The sequence below is a fragment of the Platalea leucorodia genome (genome assembly GCF_965183815.1).
Source record: "Platalea leucorodia genome assembly, chromosome: 15".
Lineage (NCBI taxonomy): Eukaryota > Metazoa > Chordata > Aves > Pelecaniformes > Threskiornithidae > Platalea > Platalea leucorodia.
Window position 1 is genome coordinate 4,802,606 of NC_138837.1, and position 26,715 is coordinate 4,829,320.

General features: G+C 52.2%; 1 protein-coding gene across 1 annotated transcript; it reads right to left on the reverse strand.

Moving 5' to 3' along the window:
- Positions 1-192: 192 nt before the first annotated feature.
- Positions 193-26,715, reverse strand: ADAMTSL2 (ADAMTS like 2). Its single transcript, XM_082327308.1, has 18 exons — positions 26,590-26,715; positions 25,397-25,539; positions 24,703-24,778; positions 24,181-24,283; positions 22,337-22,482; positions 22,111-22,234; positions 21,095-21,175; positions 19,922-20,097; positions 18,600-18,942; positions 17,521-18,001; positions 12,073-12,176; positions 10,021-10,147; positions 7,602-7,815; positions 5,307-5,462; positions 3,880-4,050; positions 3,566-3,742; positions 2,328-2,472; positions 193-1,021 (listed from the first exon to the last, which is right to left on the reverse strand). The coding sequence occupies exons 1-18, from the start codon at positions 26,698-26,700 to the stop codon at positions 903-905; spliced, it is 2,997 nt and encodes a 998-aa protein (XP_082183434.1). The 5' UTR covers positions 26,701-26,715; the 3' UTR covers positions 193-902.

Below are 26,715 nucleotides of genomic sequence, written 5' to 3' on the forward strand. Positions count from 1 at the left end.
GCAGCCACGATGCCCCGACATAGAGCTGCTCTGCTCCCCCCAGGCACCGGCCAGTTCATAGCCCTGACTCCAGTGTTCCCAGCACACGGGGCAAACACCCCGCTACAAACTGGAGAATAAAACAAGATACCACCATAAATATGACAACTTTATTAAAATATACATATGAGTACAAATTAATGATTATATGGATAAAGTTCAGTCTGTAAACAAATATATTAAAAAAGAGCACGTCTTTTTTGTGATATAAAGTGCAGTTATGTTTCCATATTATATACAATATGTCAGCATTATCGGGGGGGTTGTAAGGACTATGGAACTAACATTTGATTATAAGATAAAATTCTCTGAAAAAGTATACACCTACATATTACAAAAAAAGGGCTTGGGCTTGAGTTCATTTAGCAAACGAAAATCAGCTTCCCACCACATTAACTGCAGCTAACGAGAGAGTGCAGGTCTCGGGGATAAATTAGGAGAGAGGCACTAATCCCCTTTGCAAAGGGAAACTTGCACTTCCCAGAGTTCACACCTCCCCATCTTCAACCCCAAACTTGCATAGAGGAAAGAAACCAAAGGACAAGACCTTGTGAAACACGTGCACGTGCCTGCAGTTCGGGGGAATCAAATATACACGACTTTATGTACAGCTCTGATAACGAGGGCTACCAATGTACAGCGGTAACGGCTTTGCAACCGAGCCGTGCCGGCACTGTTCCTCTACACAGGTAGTAGTTCTGCATCGGTGGGAAAAAAAAAAAACACCAACCCAAAAGTATCCTTAACACCAGTCTGTGGGATGTGTAGTGCTTACTAAATGGTATACAGAGCCCCTGCTAAGGGAGGCGCAGGCCAGGGGCGCCGGCCCGGTGCGTGCCGTGGGTGCCGGGTGCTGCCGGGCACTAGGAGTGGGGCGCGCGGCAGGAGCGGCAGCAGGCTTTGCTGTAGTACCAGTGGCTGCACAGGTTGACTTTGATGGCCAAAGCGCAGTTGGTTCCTGCCTGGTCCTGGCAGCTGTCGTCTGGGGGAGAGAAGGCAAAAGGCACCAATATAGAAAAGAAAATAAACCATTGCAAGCTCAGGAGCTCACTTTTCCCCCTCCACAGCCTGCCCAAAACACCACAGGCTGTGCAACAAATCACCCCGGCTGCAGCTGCTGCCTCCCCGATAGCTGGCAGAGCAGCCCCTGGAAAACGCCATGGAGCTTCTCCATAAATACCATCGTCAACCTAAGCAGAAGTATGAGAAGGTTGACCCGTTTCATCACATCTGGCCTGGCCTGGGGAGCCTTATTTGGTCCCAGCCCCAAAACTCAAGCTCTTCCCTGTGAAACAGAGCTGCCCAGGGATTGCTGGAGCCACCAAGGGAGCCTGGCACTGAGCTGTCCCCAAGCCAAGGGCCTCCCACGGTAGGGCACAGGGTGACCCAACACACTCACAATTTCTGACCCAAAAAGGCTTTGTGAGCAAGGGAATGGGAATCCAGCAGCGTTACAGCAGGAATTTGGGGCAAGTGAGCTGCTGGAGAGAGAGAGGAGGGCAGAAACCACTATGACACTCTCCCAGCTCCCTTCAGAGCAATATTTTGCTTCAAACCCATAGGATTTACAGTTTTTTATATATATATATTTTGCTTAAAATCCATAGGATGCACGAAACTAGGCTGCTCCTAGGGCAGGCAGCTTGCTACAAGGGGGCCAGGAGGCACCTCGCAAGCACCGTGCCGCATCCCGGACCCTGCAGGGGAGGCCAGCCGAGGGCACCCAGCGGGTCCGGAGAGGCCAGCCGAGGGCACCCAGCGGGTCTGGAGCTGAGCCAGGAGCCAGCCCCAAACCTGTCTCCCATTTTCATGCTTTTCTCCCACACCATCATTATTCCCAAATCCTATTAAAGAATTAGAACCATGTGTTCACTAAAGATCACAGGGGCTTTGAGCCAGCAGACAAGCCAGATAACGAGATAGTTACAAATCCTGCAGGACATTTGGAGACCAAAAATCATTAAAATAATGGCACAGACCAAACTTCTAGACATTATCTGGAATCACACAGAAGCAGCACCCAAGTCAGCTCTCCAAAGCTCCCTTTTATCTTAAGGTCAGAGCACGCTTCTTTTGAACTCTCCCCTTAAGTTAACGGGGTTACCTCCAGAAATAGCCAGTGCATGGTGCCTCAGTACTTGGGCACAGAGGGAGAGCTGTTCCCTTTACACCCTCCCTGGGGTGACTATCAAACCGGGGGCTGGTGGAAGCTAGGATGCTGGGCAGTGCTGCTTGGGGGGAATCGGTGGAAAATCAATGCTGGGGGTGCTGCCCGCAGCAGGGCTCACCTGGGGGCTCCGTGGGGCAGGGCTGTAGGTCGCAGGTCTGTTTGCCCACCGGCTTCACCAGCGGGTCGCAGCCTCGGACGATGTCCTTCCCTTGGTAGCACTTCACGTCCCGCATCCTCACGCCGATGCCACAGGTTTTCGTGCACTGGGGAACAGAGAGAGGGGGGTGAGGCAAGACGCTGCCATCATGGGGGGTCTGTGCTAAGCCAGAACCTGCTAAAAAAAAAAAAAATATGTTCGCTTAAGATGTCAGGGCAGGGGGGTAAACTCTTCCCCTGGCTGAATGTCACGTCTCAGCCCTGCACCGCTGGCCTCTTGCTCCGTCTTTGCTGCCAGCAACACCAGCCACTTGCAGCAGCCTCTGCCCGGGGATACGTGGATGTGCTCCCATCCCCTGGCACAGCGATCCTCCCTCCTCCTGCTGCCCTTTGAGAGGGCCACAAACGAGCTGGCCCGGTCCATTCGCTGCTCCATGGCACCAGGGTGGCTGCAGCCCCCCCGAGGCTGTGGGAGCCCTCAGCAGCACCCAGGCTTGCAGAGCCGCTCCCGGGCCCAGCGCTCGCTGCCTGCTGCCCTTTGGATGCCTCGTCAGGCTGGGATTACAGCAGGGCTGCTTTGGCTAATTATAGGCTGCAACGACGGTTTGCAAGACTAAACAAAACGAGGCGCCTGGAGCATGGACGAGGAGGGCTGCATCAAGGAGGGCTTTCAGGGAGCCAGCCGCAGCCCTTAGCTCCTCGCCCACACTTGCTGGGCTCATCCCCACAGCCACCGAGCCCTGGCTGCCTTTGCGGACCACGCAGGGTGCTGGGGCAAACTGCATCCCCAACCACCTCTGCATCCCCAGGGCAGTCATCCCATAGGCTCCACACACACCCCACCAGCAGCTGCAGGGTAAGGAGGGAAGAAGAAAAAACAAAAAAAGAGAAAGAAAAAAAGCCAAAGCTGACCCCAAACACCTCCTCTCATTCCTGTTCCCCCTGGGCACAGCCAGTCCCGACTGCACCGTGGTAGGGCAGGCTCTCTGCCCCGCGCTGCCAGTGCAGCCAAAGGGGGGGGCTGCATCCTGCAGAGCTTTGCCCATCTCCTTGGGTTATTTTGCAGGTGGTGTGGCCCTTGGTATGAGGGGACAGGGCACCCTATGCTCAGGGCAAGCGCATATTGAAGAAAGGGTATTTTTCCCCCCCATCTCCCTCCCACAGCTCCCCCAAGCTGCCCTCGGCTCCCTCCCCGCTCACCTCCGACCAGGGGGTCGTGTACCACTTGAAGCACGGCCGCTCAAAGCACGTCGTCTCCTCCATGGGCTTCTTGGTGACATCGCAGTCGGCAGGGTTGCGGGTCTTGATCTTGCCGTTGACGATCTCCAGGCAGAGCACGATCCTCTTCTTCACGCCCCGGCCGCACGTGGTGTTGCACTGCAGCGGCACAAGCGGGGCCGGCTGAGACCCATGCACCCCGGTCCGACCCTACTGCAGGGCATCCCTCCTCCATCACCCCCCAAAACCAAGCCCTCGCTCCAAGCACCCCCCGGCCCAGCGGGGGCTGCACTTACCCGCTCCCAGTCCTGCGCCAGCCAGTGCGAGGGGCAGTTCTTGTCCCCGCAGGGATGGATGGCCAGCGGCTTCGTCTCCAGGTTGCACTGCGACTCCGGCACCACCCGCCCGTCGCTGGTTTTGCAGTACACGTGCCGGATCATCCTGCCCTGCCCGCAGCCGCCGCTGCACTGAAACCATACCGGGCACGGCGGGCGGTAAGCGGCGGGGAAGGCAGCATGGCTCCATCCCCGTCCCCATCCCTACGACGGGAACCGAGATGCCTCTGTGGGGCTCAGCGGCCTCCCCAACCCCACCTTCCCCAAACCATGGAGGGATCATTGGGGCTCAACTTAAAATAGCTCAGCACATCCTTCCCTGGGCAGCCCTGCTGCAGCCAACCCATCCCGCGGCCCCATCATGCTGGTGCTGAGCAAAACTCAGCATCTCCTCAGGCCAGGCAGGAGGGGAAGCACCGTGAGCAGGGAACCCCGGGGTGGCTCTCGAAGAGGTCAAGGCAAAGGGGACCAAGCAAGTGGCTGCAAATATTCCTCCCCCGCCTGCAAAGGGCCAGGCAGGCACTGCCCCGAGCATCGGTGGAGGCAGCGAGGGCTCCCCGGCTCTTTTGCGGCCACTCTTGCAGAGACATACGGTGTTTCACAGCGCCGCTGCTGCCATGGAAACTACTTATTTTTAGCTCATGTTAACGTATCAAAACCTGGGTAAAAATAGCTTGGGATGGAGGGGTTCTCTAGCAGAATTGTGCAGGAAGGGAAAAGGGGGAGAAATTAAAAAAAGGGGAAAGGGGGGAAAACAAAAAAAGGAAAAAGGGGGGAAAAATAAAAAAGGGAAAAGGTTCATTTTCTGGGCAAGGAGCATCAGCATTGTCAAGGTACGCTGTGCAGCAGACAGACAGGGGGATTCTGACACCCCCTAAGGCTCTCGGCCAGGTCTCTCCATGTTTAACCCCCTCCTGCACCCTGTCCCCCGCAAGGGAGAACCTGCCGGGAAGCCGTGGGACCCACCGGGATGCTGGATCACCCCCAGTGCTGGAGCCCATCCAGCAGCTCATCCCTGCCCCGCACAAGGAGGAGCCTGGTGAAGAGGAGGGCTCAGTGCCCACAAACACCATCAAACCCCAGTGCTGCCACGGGCACCGAGCCACGGCAGTCGGTCAGGGTGACCCAGGGTGGCCACGCTGGCGGGCAAGTCCTGGTGATGAGACAGAGACTTGAGGTGACACGGGGACTAGGAGAGCCAAAGCGGCCGAATTGTTTGGAGGTCGGCTCTGGGTGCGGGCTGCTGCAGGTCTGGTGGAGCTGGGAGCTGCTGGGGAGGATGAATCCAACCCCAAAACTCCCAGCGCCGGAGACACAAGCAAGCCTGCAAGCAGGGCCAGCTGCAATGGGTCACGACAGCCACGTGGCCAGCCACCCCAGGGTCTCACCGGTCCCCAGTCAGAGACGGTCCACTGCCGGTCGCAGGGCGGTCCGGTGCAGTTCTTCTCGGCCAGGGGCCGGGCGCTGGCGTCGCACAGCTTCTCGTCCTCCGAGCAGCGGATGTCCCGCGTCACCACGCTCCGCTCCCCGCACCGGGCTGAGCACTGCCGGGAGGGGATGGGGGGACGGCGTCAGCAGGGGCTCCCGCCACGATCAGAACTGGGAGTTGCTTTCTGGGTTTTTTTTTACGTTTTTAACGTGAAACTCTCAAAATCACACACTGACAATGAAGAGGTGACTGTCTGTAAAACAATCCATAGCAAAGCTGCCCCTCTTCCCTAAAACCCCTCAAGAGCTTCAGCAGTCAGGCTAAGGTGCAGGAGGGCTGTATCCTGCCTGGGTGCTGTGCAAGCTCTCCGCTGGGTGATGCCAGAGGGTGAAAACCCAAGGCACCAAAAATGCCTGATCAGAACTGAAAAGTTTTAGCTGACACTTAGAGACGGGGTGAGATCTCCCTCGCCTCCTTCCCAGAACAGCCAGCTCCTTTCCACCTCTTTGGAGAATGTTTTCTCCAAACCGCACAACTGAGATTTTTATGCTGTGGATAAATTTGGCACCGCGCAGCCCCGTGACATTATTTAGAACTAGATTTGAGTTACTACAGTCTCACATACACACATTTGCTCCATGCATAACGTAAAGCAGGGAAAAGTGTCAACAGCACAGCGCTCAGACGCACTGCACTGATATGTTAATCCTCAGATCCCTGAAATGTGCTTTTTTTTTTTTTTATGCCTATTTCCCCAGCCAACTTGGCACCCTGCTTCAGATGGGATCCAAATGAGATTAGCTTCGTTGCTGGCTAAGAACGAACTACTCCAGGACTGTCTCAAGCAATCTGTCCCTGACACATGCTGGAGGAGAATACGGATTTCTGTAAAATAAGCCACTCTGGTTAGCTACGCCAGTCAAAATAACGTGCCAGCACGTGCACTGGGAGCTCCTCTCTACCCAGCTGGGAAAGTCAAAACATCCTGCAACACCAGGGAACACACCAGCCCCTCCATCGGCTCGAGGGAAACGACTCACCCCAGCTTGAAGAGGAAGAGAGACATTTAAGTTATGACCAAGGAACATTTTGGGAGCCTCCCAGGAGGAGAAGTCCAATCCCTCGTGGTGGAAACTGTGGGGCAGGTTTGCACCCGTGGACAGCTTGGCTTGGAGCTCAGTCTGCTCCTGCTTAGAAAGGGTCTGGGCTTGATGTGGGAGCGGGAACGACATTTGCTCCTTTGCGGCGAGTCAAGGAGCGTGTGGGCTCCAGGGCACAAATGCCACGCTCCACGCACAGCCGTCACCATCGCGGGGGGCTGGCAGTGGCACCCTGGGCAAGCTCGGAGACAGACACAGACCCGAAATCTCGCTCTCCCCATGCACGTCTGCTTCCAGAATATATTGAAGAGGCAGGGCTGTTTCCTAGCAATGCATGGGGGCATACTCATACCCCTCCATGTGTTTTATACCTTCGCTGTGAGCCATGCTGGGTCCCCCTCCCTGCACAACGAGTGTCAATCCAGTACAACACCAGTGGCAGCCAGGGCACTGGCTCCCGAGCCACCCGAGCTCGGAGACCGGCCCTGGCTCCCCGAGGAAGCGGCACTGGTTTGGTCATTTCCATGGGTTTATGTTTGCAAGCAACACACCAAGGCACTGGCTACGCCTGGAAATGAATTCAGGGGCACAAATCCTTTCACAGGTTTTCCCGAGCAAACCGGCACGCTAAAGCAAGAGCAGCGCTGCACGCCCCCAAACCACCTTCCAGCTGCTTTAGGGATCTGCTTAAGGCACAGCTAGGAAAAGGTTTAAGTCTCCATGTGGTGCGGTGAAATTGGAGGTGAGGAAGGGAAGTTTATGGGAACGTAATTCACGTGTGACGTGGGATCTCCTCCCTGCCACGTTGTACTGTGGGGCAAAGAGGCTGCCAAGCAAGTAGTGGCGGGCCGATCTCAGCGGTGGGCTCCTGCCCTATCTCAGTGGGCAATGCCAGCACCTTGTGTGCAGTCAAAGACTGCAAGTGACCGATGGCGGTGGCCTCCCCATCCTGGAGGCAACCCAAGGCTTCATTTTAGGGAAGAAAAATTACTGGTGCATATTGGTCCACGTGCAATGACTGCAGCCTAATGACTGTCCTAAAAGGCAGAGTCTCCGATGGCCACGGATGAGTTCCAATCGGAAAAGGAAGGGAGAAGCGCAGGCACGCGTGCTCGCCCTCAGCGCTGCCAGGCCAGCAGCCCCCGGGGACTCACCTCGGACCACTCCGACATCTCCCACTGGGGCCCGCAGGCTGGGTTCTTGCAGACCTTGCGCTCGTCCGGCCGCGTGATGTCAGCGGACTCGCAGAGGTCGCTGTAGACGGAGCTGTCGAATCCCGGAGAGATCATCTTCCAGCAGCGGACGATGCGGAACTGGTAGCCCTCCCCGCAGGTGCGGGAGCACTCGCTCCAGCTGCTCGTCTCCCACCTGCGGAGGCAAGAGAGGCCGTCGCGCCGGGCACGGCTGGACCCGGGCAGGAGCATCCCATGGGAAAACCCTGCCTGCTCTCAGCTGGAGGGAGACGGCTGCTATAGGAATGAGCTGTAGTCAGGCCGCCAGCGTGTGCGAGGTTTTCCCACGGGATGGGATGTATTAACAGAGGGTGGTTTCACCCAGCAGACCTGAGCTCATGCCTGCAGGGGCGGATGCTAAAATCAGATTGCCGAGAGGAAGAAGGTGCCAGCACGGTGAAGCATGGGCCGGTGCGCTCGCCGCCGAGAGTTTGTCGCCCGCAGGCTGCAGGCTCCCCGGCTGCAACCCCGCGTGTGCCAGCACGTTTCTCTGCCATGCTTTTTGCCCACATTCAACCGCTCTTTTTTGCCTGATCAGCTAAAGGACAAAGAGGACACGACCATCCATCACCTTGCAAATTCCAGCAATAATGTCACACAAAGCTGCTCGTGCCCCGGTGGGACAGACGTTCATGTACGACCATCAGTCTAACTCTGCTAACTTCATGCTTGGAAGAGCTGGGATCTGCTCTGAGACACTGCCTGCCCCTTACTGTCCCCTGCCACGACTGTCCCGACATTGCAAGAGGAGAGCAGCTTATAAACCAAGGGAAGAGACATAAAAATTCAATATTTTTACAGTACAGTAACATTATAACAATTCTGAATTAAAGAATAATCTAAAAAAAAATGTAAAAATCTAAGTAAATCAGAAACCACAACTCCTGTGGACACGTGGCTGCCCCATGCATGCCCCAGGGCCACCCGCTGCTGCCCTCCGAGCAGGAGAGCCACGTCCCCCCGCTGCACGCCGGCCTCGTGCCCCGCATGGGGCTCCAGGCACAACAAGCAGCCGTAGGGAGATGCCACACATTTAGAGGTGCCACCTAAATCCAGAAGGGAGATGAAACCAAGGCCTTTCCCATCCAGATAAGGTAAAATTCTCTTGGCACTTTCTGTTGGAAAAGCATTGCCAGCCCAAGCAGCATCCCATCTGCCTAAGTGCTAGTGAATGGGCCCGGCTGCCCCGGCTGACTTCCCGGCAGCTCCTTCATTTACTCACCCCCGAGCTGCAATCACCGGTAAATCACAGAGCAGCTCATGGAGCTGGAACAGCACAACTATAAGGAGGGGCAGCTTTATAAAAGACCAGTGGGATAATCTAAGCATGAAAATAGCCCTAATGCTCATGCTAAAAAATTACAAAGTTAATGCAAATAGAGATTAAAGTCCCATGGTGTCTCCAGAGCAGGTACGTTCCCAGCAGTAGCACCATCCACCTCCCCACACTTTTCTTGCCTCAATTGCAGCCTGCCTTGGCTTTCAGCCTTAACGTGCAAGGTTCAGCGAGATCTTGCGCTGCAAAGGGCATGTGCTTTCCTCCCCCGTCCTCCTTCACAATTACCCGAGGTGAAAGAAAGCACTCTCCGGGAACCAGATGCCATACCTCGTCCCTGGCATTGCTCTAATCTTGCTTTGCACTGTTCATGAGTGACACCATTCCAGGGCATGCACCAGACAGCTTTACTTCTCCCTTTGCCCTGTCCGTATTCCAACACCATCACAGTCCTCCTCCCTTCGACAGACACCGGTCTGTCGAACAACAAGCACGCCCCGTCTTACAAACCAGCAGCGGAGGTGCCCCGAGCCGTACAGCCTGGCTCCGGACTGCAGTCACGCTTTTTGGATAAAGAGCTGCATCAGAAGGGAAACCTTCTGAAGGACTTCCAGCATGGGTTCCCCTCTGCACCAGCTCTTGCCCTAATACAAGCAAACCTCAGCAATGTTTAGGATGCTGAAGGGACCCGAGGGCTGGATCCATGGCACCATTTGCAAGCCCGGCCCCTCCACCCAATTCAGGCACACATCCCTCCACGCGCTGGCCAGGGCAGGATCCTGCCTGTGTTATCCGAAGCCGGGCTCGATGGGAGCCGCAGATGCAAACTCTGCCAGGATTTACCGAAGTTTTAACCTGGCAGCTTGAGCTAAAGCACTCAGGAGAAAAGTCTGGCTGAGTCCCAGTGCAGCCCGGGGCAGATGCAACTGGGGGAGGAGGGATGGGGGTGCGACGGGCCATCCCTGCTGCCCTCCCCCCCCCAAGTTCACACCGACCCCCTCCCCCAAATCCATCCACGGCAGAGAAAGCGCGGAGCCCCCCAGGAGCGCCCTGGCGAGGTGGTACCTTGGCTGGCACTCTCTCCCAGCACAGAACTCATGGACGGGCTCGGGACGGGTCATGGCATCACAGTACGTATCATCCACTTCGATCCCATCATAGCGAACACACATAGCATATGTGGACATCACTCCTAGTTTCAAAGAGAATACATACACACAACAGAGGACGCTTGGTGATTTTGACATCCAAACTCTTCTCTTTTTTTCTTTTTCCCCCCCTTTTTTTTTTTTTAAGCTGCATTTTCCAAAACTTCCTCCCGATGGAAAGCAGCAAGCTGGACTTTCTGGCCCATGGGGTGGATGCTGCTGGGAGGGGAGGACCGCAGCAGCCACCCAGCCAACACGGGCAGCGCGGTTGAGTTTGGCCAGCTCCGAAGGCGGGCACGGCCACCCCTGCCAGGGCTTGCCACCAACATCAATATATGACTAACACGTTTTTATAGGAAACGCTCAGGGCAATGAATCTGCTCGGCAGCTCCTTCTGCCTCGCAGCCATCAGCTCCCACCCTGCTGGGCTCGTGGGTGGAAGCAACAGAAAATGGTCCCCAGCCCACTCCATCCACCCACTCTCTCTAGATGCATTACACCCCGTTTGTGCCCGGGTGCCCCCCAGGTGCACCCAGTGCTCCGGGCCGAGGAAGAGCTCCCAGGGGCTTTGCAAGGAGGCACCTGCCTGCTCCCCCGCCGAAAGCACAGGCAGCCAGTGTCGTCAGACCGAGACCTTTTCCCCCTGCAGCCTGCCGTGCCAGAGTAAATGTTGTGAAGCCCATTCTGGGACCTGGCTGGGGACCAGGAGGCTGCTCTGGCTACAGGTAACAAGAATTGCAGCTCTCGGGAACATATGGTTTACATGAAACTAAAAAAGATCTACAGCTCTTGACATGGTATTGCTTCTCTGCGATATGTCATTAAGAAAAGGCAATGAAAAAGGAGAAATTTAAGTAAAACCTCTCTCTGCTAGCTGCAAACTGGGACAGAGCAGCCTGGCCTGGTCAAGGGGGAAATTTGTTCAGAGGGGATCCAAGAAGTTAAAAATGTCCCAGAACACGTGGCCGATGAGATCGCGGGGAAAGGGATGGCTTGCGAAGCTCCAGCTGCCAGCACACTGCGGGCATGTGTCTGCTGGACAAGAACAAATGCTTAAAAAAATAAAATCCTTGCATTTGCTCTTTTAAGAGATGTCCCTTAGATTGCAACGTCCTCTCTCCCCCTTTTTTCTTTCTTTCTAATTCCAGAAGCACCGCAGGATCTGGATTATTTCAGGGACGGTGCCGTTGGGGAGCGGTGCAGGCAAGCGCACAACCCACACGCATGCTTCATCACAAGCGATGGGCTGGCAGGGGCCAGGACCCTCTAACCAAGGAGTAAAGGAGAAGAGAGATCAGGTGGCTTGAAGCTTTTTGGGGGACAAAAAGGGGGAATTTATGCAAAAAGAATCAAGCTTGGTTTTGATATCCCTGGCATCTATGTCACTCTTCCAGATTCATACCCTCGCAGCCGAGATCAGGCTCCAGGGTAGAAGGAGTGGGAGAAACAAAACAAAATCAAAAAGCCAAATGCTATTTTGTTTCCTGCCAGAGCTGAACAATCTTCAAAATTTCACTCTGTGGGGAAGCAGCTGAGCTTTTCAAACCCCTCTGAACAGTCAAAAAGGGGAGGAAGGAAAAAAAAAAATAAGGAGGCAATGTGCTGAGACTCAGCACAGGTTTGGGGATCCTGCCAAGCCCCGGCGCACCCCCGCTGGGCTGGGAAGCGAAGGTGACGTTCAGGGCTCCCCAAGGGAGAGCGTTTGCAGGATGATGGACACGCTGGGCACCAACGCCCGGCCCCCGACGCGCCCGCAAGGCTGGTGGGCTTCGCACGCCGTGCACCCCGGCTCCTCTCCCCGTGTTTGCACCCGGGTGGAGCGGATTCAGGGTTGTGCTAAACCAGCTCCAAAGATCACTAGATCCCCTACACATCACCAGGTCCTTCCCATCCCTAACAGACATAAAAGTGACTCACACACCAGGTGATTTCAGCGGTTGTGCAGAATTTGGCTGCTTCTTATAACTACCTGTGGTACATGTAGAGCTGCAGGGTTCATGGGAGGAAAGCTTCCACCTGTACATGTCAGCAGCACTCACACCTTGGCCCTTTCTTAACAACTTCAATCTGTTTCTAGCGATAAGCAAACAAAAAAAACAAAACAAAACAAAACAAAAAAGGCATTTACAAGGCGAGCGGTGATAGGCCACGTCAGACACACACATCTGCCAGCAGGCTGCAGTTCGGTTGGGTTCGGGTTTGGGAGGGGATTTGCTTTGTTTGGCGGTTGGGTTTGGTTTTTCTGATTTTTCGGGGTTTGTTTGTTTGTTTTAATTGGTTTGTTTTGTTTCACAACATACCTGTCCTGAGCCCCAAGTAGAATCCCCAGCCTGGTTAGAGGCAGAGCTTCCACTGTCTAGAAATAGAGAGAATGGGATAAAAATACCCACAAATAGAAACAGTTCAGAATTTAACAGAAGTTTGCATTTTCTGCTCAAATACACCTGGCCCTCGGCATACAGCGACTAAAGGTGCAGTATCTCCTCCCCTGCGTCTCCAGGGCCGGGCACGCCGACTCGTGCTGCTCAACGCGGCAGAGCTTTCGGCTGCTCAAATCTCAGCAGCTCACTCCTTCCGAAAGCCTTCACGTGGGACAGGAGTTTATAAGCTTGCTTCTCAAAGCACACTTTGCTTTTAAACACCAAGGCATGCCATTTGCCTACCCACTGCTTTTGCCACTCTTGTTTTGGTTTATTTTAGATAGGTAATTTGCATCTCTCATATCCACGCTGTGCTCAAACACATAATGCCATCGGGAAAGGAGTAACGGAGTCAGCCTGGTGTACGAAAAAGCATTTGTCAAAGCAAGAATAACAGCTTCTCCCAGTTCAGTGCATCCTACGTGCTGTAAGGTTGTAACACATCAGGGATACTGCACCTTTACAACAAAAGGCTTCAATTCTGTTCTCATACCTTTGTTCAAACCCTTGAAACGGCTACACTGACATAGCGTACAAGGTTGTATCCTGACATCCAGTTGTCTCTGGCCTGGCGAGATATGCAGCTTGTATGATTTCTAGGCAGCAGAAGCTCTGAAATTGCCTTATTTAGTTGTTTGTAAGAAAAAGTTGAGGTCCGGTCTATCAAATCAACCGTTAAAAGGACACTGTTGAGAATCCAGCCGTTTCCTTTCGGACCCACCCTCCTTCCACCGCCAGCACTGAGCCTCCAGAAGGATTAAGAAAAACAACAATCTCATTTTCCCTGTTGATTTTGTCTCTGTCATTTTGGCAAATGGTCGCTTCCTGCGTTTGAAATGGAACTGAAATGAATGTGACTATTTTTTGCGGAAAAATAACAGCCTCAGCTCACTATAAATAGTGCTCTGTCTTGCCAAAACAGCTCTGCCTGGGGACCCGCATCAGCCCCTGATCCCGGCTCAGCCCCGGCTGCCATGGGTGCGCTGCCTGCTGCCACCCAGCCAGGAGAGGGCTCACAAGATGACAGTTTTCAGTAAGATCCATTAAAACAGAGTCAACATCTGGGTTTATGTACTTTAGCTTGCCTGGAAAACAGGGTATTACCTAGATCCTCCAGTCTATACCCTGCTCTCGGAGGCACCAAAAAACCACCAAGTTGTCCTGTGAGTGGGACTCCTCTCCCTTGAAAGGAGAAAATAAGCTTCAAAATAAACTTTATACTACATTTGAGGACAGAAAATCTTTCAACAGTGTCCCTTTAATGTACATGATCCTAAATAAAGAGCTTCTTCTATGCTTAACGAGGTCGCAGGGACAAGTTCTTTCCAGATAAATCAGACATTTGGTCATAGGGCAGTGTTTAGCTCTCTTACCATTTCAAGCAAAGCCAAAACTGTCATTTTGTTCTCCTCTAAATGCAAACAGCAGCACATTGTCCTACAAAGCTGGTGGGTTTTTTGCCTTATCTTTTATTTTTTTCTCTTTATTATGAGCTTTATTATAAAGTCAAGTATTTTCTTCCCTGCCTGCACTTTGCTTCTGCTTTTCAAGCAAGCAACTGCACCAAAAATATGCACGAGTCCCTCACCCCCAGCTGAGGTCTGGGCTGCCCACCTTCCTGAAACAGTCCCCGTGTCAGGATTATTCTTCTGCTAAGTTCACATGAACACCACAGATCAACATCCAGAGTCCGCGGGCTCACATTACATGTTTTATTTCAGTTTTAATTTTTAAGCAAAGGGGGAAACTCATGGCTCCTGTTGCAGGATCAGCCCTGGCTGCATACTGCAGCATGGGCTCGGGATGAAGGACAAAAGGTGCCTGGATCTGCCCTGGCATGCCGCAGAAAGCCTTTTACTGCTCCAGGAGAGGAAGAGCAGCACTGCATCCCTCCCACGGCACAAGAGCAACCCATTCCCATGCCAACGGGGCTTGTTCCCAGAGAGGAAATTGTAACACACCACGCTGGTGCAAGGGGCTCCTGTAACTGGATAACCCCATCCACACTAAGAACTACAACAGTTTAGAAAGAAATAAAATGCCCCCCCTCTAACCAACACTGTCCTGCGTGTACAGACTGGCTGGTTACAGTCTGCAAAGAGATGATCCTCCCTTGCTTGTTCATTGACAGGGAATGAAAACGAGCAAAAAGCCATCATCCATCCCAAACTGAGCCTGGGAAGGAATTGAGAGATCTCAAGTCCAAGCTCCTGCCCAGAATAAGGCTGACCCCAATAAGAAACTGGGTCCCACAGGGCCTTGCACAGTCCAGTTTTGCCCATCTCCAAGGCTGGAGATCCCCCCCCACCCTGCCCCATGCCCAGGCCAAGAGGTTTTTCCTTGTCCCCCATCACCATTTCCTTCAGCGCAGCTTCTGGCTGTGCCCTCCGCCGCCCTTCCTCCTGCAGGACCAAGTCCAAGCCCCAGTGCCCTTCGCATGCCTCATGCTCCAGCGCCCTGCCCATGACACGCCAAACCCAAAACCGCATCCCGCTGTCAGCAGGGGCTTTATCCCGCTGTGTTGGGTGCCAGCAGGAGCTTTAACCCTGGCCTCAGTGAACTGAGCTGGGGCTCCTCATCATCATTCCCAGGCAGGAGATAGATAAGTGATTAGTGTTGCAATTGCAATTGGGCTTGAAGTAATAAATAAAGAGTTGGGGGAAGCAGTAAAGGACTGGCTGGCCTGACAGTCCCTCCTGCCCCATTCCCTGGAAGCAAGGATCACCTATCCCTGCGGTGGTGGCAGAACAGCCAGATCCTGAGCCTGCAAACATGCCCGTCTCTCCCCCCTCCACAAGCGCCCACACATGCAGATGCTCTAATTGTCGATGACATTATGGGACTTTCTGAACTGCCAGGGTGGAGAGCAATGCCTCCACGCAGTGGGTGAAGCCTCTCTGAAATGAGGTGGAGGTTGGTTTGTTGCCTTCCCCAACCCCCCCCCCCCCTTGTTTTCTATTAATAAAATGACATGCCTCCAAACAGCATGTTTCCTGCACCCCAGCTGCCCCACATCTGCCTCCACTGGCCTTTCAGCCACCCCACGGCCCCTTGAGCCCAGCCTCCCACAGCCAGGGAGGAGCTGGGCATCTCTCAGCCCGGACTACAGCCCCAGTTGTGCCTGGACGCAGCCTTTTGGCTAGTGCAAAACTTAACACCTTTTTCAGATATTAACATTTCGAGCTGAAGAGTTCATATTTTATTCTAGAGTGGGGGGAATAAGAGGGAAGGAACATTGTAGAACAACTAAGGCATCCTTCCTGAAGGGATTTAAGTCCCTGACCTGTGTCTTCAATAGCGGGACAGCCAGGGATAGTGCAAGGAGCTTTTTAGTACCACAAAAACTGCACTGGAGCTGCTGACAGTCTTGGGATTATCCTGCAATAGCCAAGCTGCTCTGAAGTTTAAAGCATATAAATGTATTCCCAGGAGGTAGGACGGCATTAGACCCCTGTAACAGCTACTGGGAGAGGTGCAGGTACAGGGTGCCAGGCAAGGCCACCCAGGGAGGGAAGCGGGGACCAGGCGAGCCCCAAGGGGCAGGGCAGCCCCCTCCTCGCCCGCAGCACGGTGAGGCAGGGGAGCTGACGGCACTGCCCTCGCCTGTCCGAGCGCCCAGGAAATGCCTGCTTTGGCAGCTGAAGGCAAAGTTTCCAAGCCAAGCTGCGAGAAGAGGTGATTGACTCAAGCCCTTGGCAATGTTTTAATGTTCTTATCATTAAGAAGTTTGTTGATACATTTGGCTGCATGGACATTTTCTTTAGCATAAGTTGCTTTAGCATAAGCTAGTATAAGTTCTGGGTAAATACAGCTAACTTATAACCAGAGAGCATCTGCTCAGCGCTTTGCATCTGAAGCTCAGCATCATAACCCATGTTCTACTGGTGGTGAAGACTGCGAGACAGAAGACTCAAAGCAGCAGAGCCAGGAGGAGACCCACAGGGAAGGTTTGGGTGCCGCAGGCCCCAAAGCAGCCGTGGGGGTGCACAGCAGGACCCAAATCCACATCTATGGGTCTGGGACCTGGATGACTCCCACGGCCCTGATTTCAGCCCCAGCTGAAATCCACAGATTGCTTTAATTTGTGGCTGCTCCCCAGAGAGCCCCAGGGCATCCTAAAGGACCCAAGACACAGACTTGTGGACAAGCACTATCCTGAGACTCTCTTTCACCCAGCCCTTTTTGCCTGGATGAATTCTGCTGCTAAAGCTAGATTAAGCTTTTTTTTTTTTTTTACCTTCCCACCATGTTTTTATAACACTACCACTCCAAACCAGCCATTCGAGGAATCCTGAAGTGACGGCCCTAATATCAATCAATGAGCTGCCACTGGAGAGCTTTAGACATTCTTGTCAAAGCAGTGACAAATTGCACTGCTTCTGCATCCATCAAGGTAGCAAACCCAGGCTATTTCTGCAGGCCCTACAGAAGAGCTTGTGTTGTCCTGCTCTGCCTCTCCGGCAGTAGTTAAGCAGGCAGGGCCATGCCTGGGAGCTGCTGGAAGCGTGTTCCTGCCAACACAAGTGAGGAGCATCATGGGTGGTAGTCAACAGGGTGGGTAAGAAGGGGCCAGGACCAACTTCTGCTGCATCAGAACTCAGCGGAAGGGGCCTGGGGAATCAGAGCAGAGTGTCAAGAGAAGACAAAAGGAAGAGGCTTCTTTATGGCCATGGCTCTGATAATGAGCTATGACAGGCAGAGAGCAATGCACAAGCCGAGAGCCATCAGCATGGACTTGCCAACATCCCCACTAAGGAGGCCAGTCAGTTTTCCTCTTGCTTAAATGTTCTCTTGACTTTCTGCTCCCAAACCCCTGGCCCTTCCTTCCAAATTAACCCCCAACAGAAAGCTTTCACATACACCATCCTACCCCCACTTACCTTCTGACTTCCAAAGCAGATAGAAACCATACAATGGGGTCTGCATTGAGTACAGGGCTATTTGAGTTGAGAACAGCAACAAATAGGATTGACTATAGTTAAAGACATGTCTCCTACCTTGCTTTGTGGGTTCTGTTCCCTTGAGGGCTGGTCATGGTGACAGTGACATTTGAAAATGGCGTCTCTGCAGACGTGTTGATGGCCTTGCTGTTGCTCAGCTCCATGTAGGTGCTATTAATGGTGTAGGTCACAACGCCATCAGTGTCCTCATAGTCAACATAGAGGCTGTCAATGTGTGACCCCACAGAGTTGATTGGGTCTCCCTGGGCAAAGATGCTGTTCATGGTCATGTTGAGCACCAGCTCCTTGGAGTCCGAGGTCTTGTCCAGCAGCTTGTCCGTGATGGCGTTCTCCGAAAGGAATTCCCTGGAGGTGAACCTGGGGTCGAAGTCTCTGTCGTCATGGTCTGTCTGGTAAGTAGACCTGGTTACGTTTGAATCTAGATTGGAGCCAACAGGGGGAAACAACAGTGACAACCACAAAATGCATTCAGGTTGGGAGGCGAAAGCAGCCCAGAGCAGCGGGGGCACGCCAGAACCTGAGCAGCCACCCCGGAGGCTAGAGGCAGGAGTTGGGGTCTTGGGGAGGGGGAATCTCACGGGGTCAGACCCCTTTGGGAAGAGTATGAAGCTCTGTGGGTCTCATCCTGCTATCGCATGGCCAAAGGAGAGCTCAGCACCTGCCAGCACTGCCCCAAGCAATAGCAGAGGTCAGAAAGGAAGATGCCCTCCTGTCCCCAGAGCCCATGCAATCATGCTAGGAAAGCACTCAAGGCAGTGTGGTGGTGGGATGCCCAAGGGACTGGAGTGGCAAGGAGGTTGCTGGGGGCTGGGTAGAGGTGGGAGGTGACGGAAGATGTTGTGACGGGGACCTCTGTGCACCCAGGGCTCCCTCCTGACTTTGGCATGAGGCAAAGCACAGCAGGGCACCGACGGGGAGACCTTACCCATGGCCACCCCCCCACCCGCCAGAAACCAGAACCTGAAGGGCAAAGAGGATTTGTGAGCAGAGACGTTTTAAAGAACTTTCCAAGGTTTCCAAAAAACAAACCAGCAGAATCACCAGAGGTAGAGACAGAGCGTTTCTCAACAAGAGCTCTGAGAAGCAGAACAGTGAGGCCCAGGTCTCCTCCTTACCTTGGGGTTGTTTGCCCTTCAGTTTTGGCTCACAGTCAATTGTTTCTGCTCTTTCATAGACCTCATTGGTTTCCTGACCTTTGCTCAAGTTTAAATCTTCCTCCGTGTCCTGCCTTCCAAACACCTGGTTCTCCAAGTCTATCCTTTCCCGGGAGATTTTCCCAAAATAGGTTGCATTGTGCTGGATAAAACCCAATGGCACGTCTCCATCAAACTCTCTGCTTTCTTCGCTATCTGACTCAGAGAAGGTGTAGTAGATGGGCTGCAGATTTTTCGAGTGTGGCTTCCTCAGGAGGGTGTATTCAAACGTGATGGATGGATTCTTGCCATTTTGATTCCAGACCTAGCAAACAAATTAAATTATTAGCGGATGCAGCAAGTATATGGCATGCAAAGCTTGTGATTCATCTTGGACTTGACAGTTGGTGGGCATCTATTTTGCTATTTCCAATCTGCTTGCCATCATATTGCCAACTTCTTACAGTTGGAGCCCAGCATAACTTTCCAAGAGTTATTTGGCAGCACTGCCCTGTGGATTAGCCCCAGCTCAGGGCCTGGGAGCTGCAGGTCACACTCCCTCCTCTACTGCTGAGCAACCAGAGACTTGGGAGAGCCACTTCAGAAGTTACTGCCCATCACTTGCAAACCCGTTTTTTGTGGCTTTATGGTGAATGAGGAGGATGCACACACACCCCTTCAGCTCCTACATCCCCACTGGGGCTGGGGGCTCACAGCTGATACACTACAACATCTTTTACTGGTCCAGTGCTTTCTAAGTAACCAAGCAGCCATCCCTTCCCCTTCCAGAGGAGCCCGGGGCTATATGGAAGATGGCAGGAGTTGGGCTCTGGCTGGCTGCCCAGAAGAAAAATTAAATTACTCTCCTTCATATGCCTGGTTTTAGGTGGTTTGCTTTCAAGAAAGAGTTGGTGTTTAAGTTTTGTGCACTTCTCTAAGCTATCTGGCCCACTTTCTTATTTTTACTCTTCCTGCCAGGTAAATTGGATAAAAATGCCAAGGAGTAGAAAAGAAATCTCCCCGCAGTGCCTGAGGCATCTTCTCCCTGCAGAGAGAGAGGGGTTACCAAGCCCACGTTCATTATTCACAGCCCTGCCTGCATCCGAGAGCACTGACGCAAATAAAATAGTTTCATGCAAGAAATTGGGCACAGTCACTGCCCCCACTCCCCTCCTCAAGCTGCCCAGGAAAGCTGGGAAACCACAGCAAGACTCAGCTCCCACACCCACCCCTTCCTCAATCCAACACAGATTTTTCCTTCCCCATCACCTCCAGCCTTGCAAACTTGAAAAGCCAAAGCACACCATTATATTCAAGCCTTGATTTGTCGGTCCTTGTGCAACAATATACTCTATGCCGGTCTCATAAACATCCATGGGCCTGCGGTACTTGAACACGGTGCCTGCAATGTTGAAGTTCTTCGGACTGTCAACTTTGTAATTCCCATTGAAGAAATAGTACCCAGCTTCATCAGCCACAGCTTCAAATGAGAGAAAAAAAAAATTAGTGCCATCACATGTAAGAGCAGAGGTATGCAATATTGCTACTTGTTCATTCACAGGATAAAACTATTAGAGTGTCACAGTCACAAAACAACTGTTTCTCCTACATTACAATGTGTTTGTCACCTATTTCCAACACTTATCATGCGATTACGTGCCCAGAGTTCTGGGCCACGCATCCCTCTATGCTGCAAGCTCCTGCGTATGTGGCTTACGCTAGCCCATGGCTCCGGTCACCTTTTGGCACTAGCACAGCACGAACATTTAATGATCACAGCTCTGCAGACACTAAGCAGATGGTCAGAGGGCCAACAGCAGGAGTTGCCTCCTTGGGAGCACTGCGCTGATGCCACCCGACCCAGCAGTGGCCCAAGACAGGTCACCCAGAGCCAGCCCAGCAACTGGGCTAAATCAAGCCTTTCTCATTCAAGCCTTTCCACACATGGCCACGAGCCTCTGAGGCAGCAGAGCACAACAGTAGTAAATGTGCTTCTCTTGGGCAAGTCCAGATTTTTCCACACTCCTCCTGAGCAGCGTTGCCACCTCCATCATGAGATGGATGGCGTGGCCACCAGCACTTCAGTGAGGCAACACGGGGCTCACATCTCCTTGGTGCTGTTGTCATGCAGCCGTTGCACATTCCCCAAGCGGGAGAAGATCAAGGGAATCACAAGAGAGGTGAAGTCACTTGGCTGCCTGTGATCCGGCACCAGGGTGTTTGTCATACCACACTGAAGTAGCAATAATATTGACCAACAGTTTCTGCATTAAAGCAATCAAAGTGTTGATTTATACAGCCCAGGTGGTGAGACTGCAGAGAGGAGAAACGCACTGGCTTAGACAACGCAGTCGTGATTTACATTGACTACGGATTTAGCTCATGTCTGCAATAAAGCTATGTTCAGCTTTGCGTTGGAAAAAGCATTAGCTAGTATAGGCATGCATTCTAGGGAAGTACCAAGAGGTTATACACACCCAGAACATCTGCAGATTTTTTCCGTTCTACTATCTGGATATCCCTTGCTCCAGCAGGAATGTGTGTTACCAGAGAATAGCCTATGGGAAACTACAGATTAACGAAAGGAACTTTGTAACAAATAATCTGAACGAAACACGCGGTAGTCAATACTGCGATATATCAAGCAAACTGGCCTTGATCCAAAATTATTTTTAAGGAGTTCTGGATTAAAAAAAACTAATGTCAATAATTGTTAGGCTGCAAACGGGACCTTATTGATAATAGAAAGGAAAGATGTGTGAACGTCCTGGTTCACGGTGGAAAAGCACAGTCAAGGGGGGGGAAGAGGCAATCCTTACATGCACAAATATCACATTTAGCTAAACTGGTGTTAGAAAAGATATCTGAAGACTGCTTTGTTAGCTAGAGAAGCTGTCCTGTGGTTCAGTAGTGAACCCTGTGCTAGCCAGTCTTCCCAAAACCCCAGCAAGAGATTACAACTCGTTTCTCCTCCAACTCCCTTTGCTTAGCACTAGGTAAGGGATGGGACAAGGCCACTGAAGTTCCTGCAGCTTGCTCCACCTTAACCTCATCCTCAGACAGCATTAATCATTATTCCCGAGTTAGACTGCTACATTTAGGACAAGTAGGTTCTGCTGCTTTACATCACACTACTTTTGGAAATCCTGGTCTTTCAAAATACCCTCGCTTCCTGTTATTACAAATCATTTATTTCTAGTCTTACTGGGTCACGAGAAAGACTAAAACAGACGCCAGCCTCTTGCATAACCCTTTGCACCACTCGGCATTAGAGACCTCGAGCTTCTGACAAGCACCATGTAAAGTTACTGGGTTTCTTTAAAGAAGGCTTTCCCTGCCCAAACCTACAAGCGGCATTTACACACGCAGAACACGTGGGAAAAACTGAAGCAGGGCAGTGGGTAAGAGCTGAAAGCAGTTTACCAAAAAAAAAAGTGCATTTAAAAATTAGCCCTCTGATACAAATAAAGCAAAAGGTCCCCAAAAGCCTTACCCAGATGAGAATTGCCTTTCCGGTAACTGCCGGTCACGTGTGTGCAGCTGCTCCCATCCCCTTGGCAGACTCCACATTTATCCAAGGTGTGGGTGGAAAAGAGAATGCCATCGCATCCAATCGGCTAAAAAATGCACAAATAGAGTATTGAGGGTCAGGCAAATGTCGCACCCGCTGTAATTTTCTGAATGCTACTAACAATATTTTTGCTATAATGTTTAACAACCTCACATTTTCCAGACACGCAAACCCCTCGGAAATCAGTGTATTTGCAGGATGTTCCATCCCGAGCCTGAACCATTAACTGTCTCTGACCATCCACAGTGGTGCAATGGAGGTCACAGGGCTTGCTAGAAATGTGAACATAGTCATCTAAGGGGAAAGGATATAAAGACACATTCAAAACAGCAGAAACACAATAACTTTCATCCTACCAATGTCAATGAATCTCTGCCAAGCTAAACAGCAGCAACAGCACAATTGCACAGCAGCCAGCAGTTCAGAAGCTACCATCTCTTGTGTTTCGGGCTGGACAGGAGATCGCACTTCTGACAGAGTGACAGCCCACTGCTGCAAACCTTTGCACAGCCAGGCAGTCCCCTCCGCTGCCAGGAGGGGATGCGCCCAGCGACGCTAGCGGCATCGCTAACGTCAGCCCAGGGGACGCACCGAAGCGGCGACAGCCTCTATTCTGTGCAAGGACTTGCGGTAGTGATGTATGTACACAGTGCACAAAAACATACGCATGTTCCCATATCAACATTTAATACATGAGTTAAATTAACGTAGATATACTGTTATAAATCCATATACAAGTAGGAGTATATTCAAAACCATAGCAGATTAAAACATAAGAACTTTTCCATAAACATTCACCCAAGTTGGACTTAATTCGCCCTTTGCTTTCTGCAGGCAACTGGCTGGCTGCATCCACTGGCACAGTAGTCCCACTTTTTATAATATCCACAGGAAGCAAATGACAAGTTCATATTTGCATCAGAAACCCAAGGCTAAGTGTTGAACTCTGCCAACTAGGGAGCGGTCATATACCCACTGGCCTGCGTGCCCAAGCAAGACAGCATCAATGTCAAAACATTATTCTGCAAATCCCCCAGGAGCCACGTGAACGCCTGCTAAAAAACAAAACAATTCACTGTAACTGTTCTGGTGAATCATCTTGAAGAGCAAATATGTTTAAAGAAATTGTCACCTTGCCATAGGAAAGGGACAAAAGCAGCCAAGTAGCTATAGCTAACCAGCCTGCCATGGGCCAAGTTCTACCACACCGACCCTGCCAAGGCGGCTGGCGAGACAGGGGCTATTTTTCACATAAAAGGAGGCAACAAGTGATTTCATGAAGAATAATTGTTCTTAGGTATGTACAGAGACCCCTAAAATAAGAAAGTTGCATTAGATCCTGTGTCTATTTTTAGACACCCGAATGGCACTGTGAACCTGAAGAACCGGTGCTCAGGAGCCTCCTCCTCGGGAGAAGGGTCCTGGGTTCCCAACAGCTCTAAAAATTGGCCGTGATTTTTGTTTCATGCTTGATTTTGATGGGAGTTACGTGCCTAAAAATTAAATAAAATCTCAGTCTCCGACTCCTAAGTTATTTCTACAGTTCTCAGCCCAGATCACCAAACTGGCTGACTGCATCTCGGTGACATTTGACAGAGCACATGAAGGGCATGGGAGTGAGCAAATGTCACCAAAATGCAACGTGGCCAGTAATGGCCCCAGCTCAAAGGACACTTGTTCGGGTGAGCTGGACTCTCCCGGTCAATGCAGTTCATCACCCCATGCTCTCACATCCTCCTCCGGCCCTTCAGCTCTCTGGTCCTCGGGAGCCGTAACCAACACAGCCTACGGCCATAACTTCATGTTGTTATTTTATTTTTAAGCTACCCTGCAGCTGCAAGACGCGCCTTTGAACTTGGGAGACAGCTGATTGTCTCTCTGCAAAAATCACTTTAAAACAGCAGAAGAGGAGCCTTCCTGCAGGCTACAGCATCATAACTATCAAAATATTTTGGCTAAGCATTATGAAACACACAAAGAATGTCTTGTTACCAGGGTATAAAGGTTTCCATTGATACGTTCTGCCGTTATACACATGGGAGTTAAATGATGAACACTGCTCCTCTCGAAAGCTCCTTCCATTCGCAGGGCACTCCTAGAATGGGATACATTAATATCCTGATGAAAACAAAACGCGGGAAAGGTTTCTTCTGGCACATCTTGACCAGCTGCACGGAGCATTTCCATCGCCTGCCCTCTCCAGAGCCACACGCACATCCTCCTCCTCCTCCCCCCCCCACTGCAGGGACAGCCAGGGGAACCCCCAGGAGATGGTGCAAGAGCCACCCGCTGCGTTTTATGGCCCCCAGTGCAGGCAAAAGGCCCAAAGCCCCGACACAATAGTGATGGGCACCAAAGAAGGGAACTCCACTTGCTTGGAGGGGGAACGGGGTGACAGCTACAGGACAAATGGTGCCCCCTCTCCGAGGGGCCCAGAAATGCCATCGCACAAAGCAAGCATGACTTTCCACATTTTGTATCGAGTGTTCCCGATGAGAAAAAGGATATCCTTACTTGTACTTTGCAGAGCTGGTATCTTTTGGATGTTCCAGTGCAAGTTTTATTAGCCAGCCCACTCACTGACTTTCTTCTGAATAAAGAAATGATGGTTAGACAGGGGTCAGAAACCCTTCTTTTCCCTTTTTTAAATGTATTTGTCCCCTGCTTCTGTAAGATCAGTCTCCATGTAGCAGAGCCACACAGAGATCTACCATGGTCTCAGTGTCTGGCTCTGTTACCTGCAGCATCACCTATTTTTATTACAGCATCCTAGGAGGTATCATGGGGACAAGGGCCTAGGGACAAGGTTTGCAAGGTGCCTTCTGGCAACCACACAGCCCGGAGAGGGTAGAGCCATGCACAGTGCAGCCAGGATCAACAGGTCCCCAGCCAGCCCCACACCACGGTATCCTTGCTGCTGTGCCCAGAAGCCTTGAGAACAGGTTTATGCTATGTCTGCTGCCCATCTGCACTAATCCCTGCAGGAGAAACTTCAGGGCCAGCACAGGAATAGCTTGGCTGGTGCTCCCGGCAGGGATGCCCAGGGCACAGCATCCTGAGGATGCTCAGGGACATACTTACCTTCTGCACGAGCAGCGTTTGCCAGACAACACCTTTTCACCAGTGCTTATCTACCGAGCGATGACCTCCTGGTCCAGAAGGTCCAGCAAGCTGGAGTACCCCACGCCCTGGCAGGCGGGCACCGTACCTCTGCCGCAGGCAGTGCCTCTCCTGGGACTTGACGCCTCCCCCGCAGGTCCTGGTGCACGCCGTCCACTTGGTCCACTCGCCCCACCAGTACGCGGTGACGTCTGCCCCTTCCTCCAGGCTGTTGGAGGTCTGCGTCAGGTCCTGCTTGAAGCATCGGGTGAGGGAGAGAAGCAGCAGTCAGCATCCGCACCGCAGAGCCTGGGCGGGTGGCCTGAGGGCATCGCCCACCCAGCCTGCCCTGAGCGAACAGGGCATTCCCTTCGCCATCCGAGGTCAAGTCTGAGATTTCCATCTTGCAAGAAACCCTGCATTTTTCCAATTGTGCTTTCATTACAAATTGGAATGAAATGGCAATATTTGGGATTCCTCAGGAAAGGAAATGTTCATTGTTTTGCTCAGTTGGCAAAACCAAGCTCCCAAACAACCCTAAACCCTCCAAGTCTTTTGGTGCTCTCTGACTCTTGCTCCACAGTGAATCCAGGGAGCTGAAGAGCCAGTTGCAGCCAAAAGCTTCACTGAAAGCTTCAGCAAACCCTTGCAAAACCACGCTGCAGCAGGAGAGCATGCCAGTGGGTGCTGGCAGGCTGCAGGAGCCCATGTGCTCTCTGCAAGTAGAGGTTTGTCACTTCAGGAGGGTCCTTGACACCCCCACCTCCCGCCCCTCAGCCACTGCAGGCAGCAGCGTGACCATGCATCAGAGGGCAAAGGAGCTGCTCCACTGGCAGCATCACCACCACAAGCCAGTGCTCAGTAAGGCCTTCGCATCCCTTCACAAGGGGCCCAGAACCTCCTGGGAGCTCCCAGCTAGTGCTCATTGCAGGGGGAGGGATGTATTTTTCCATCCAGAATCACCTGCTGGTTAGGGGAGTTCTGTTAATTTTGCGTTTACTGGGAAAGGGATACTAATATTCCAGGCAAAGTAAATGAAAGCTCCAACCACTGCAGGGACCGAGAAAGCGGTGCTCACCCAAGAGCACGGCGCAGCCTTTCAGAGCCCTGGAAGTGATCTGTGCATGCTCTTAGCCACAGAAGGTGCAACTTAGGTTAAGCCCAGACTAAAGAGCTAAGCCAAGTCATACATTCTCGCGCTTGCTGGAGACCTGATGCATGCACAGACCAGTCCTGCAAGTCTCAGGGGTTACCCATCCCAGACCCCACATCATTTTAAAGCCCAGAGACCCCCCAGCTTACCTGAGCTATCACAAAGGCAATGTTGCCCACAAGAAGAAGGGCCAGGGTGCCTTTCAGCTGGGATCGCACACTGATGGAGATGCTGCTCCACCTCCACTTAGGTATCTTCATCCTAGAAAGCAACCA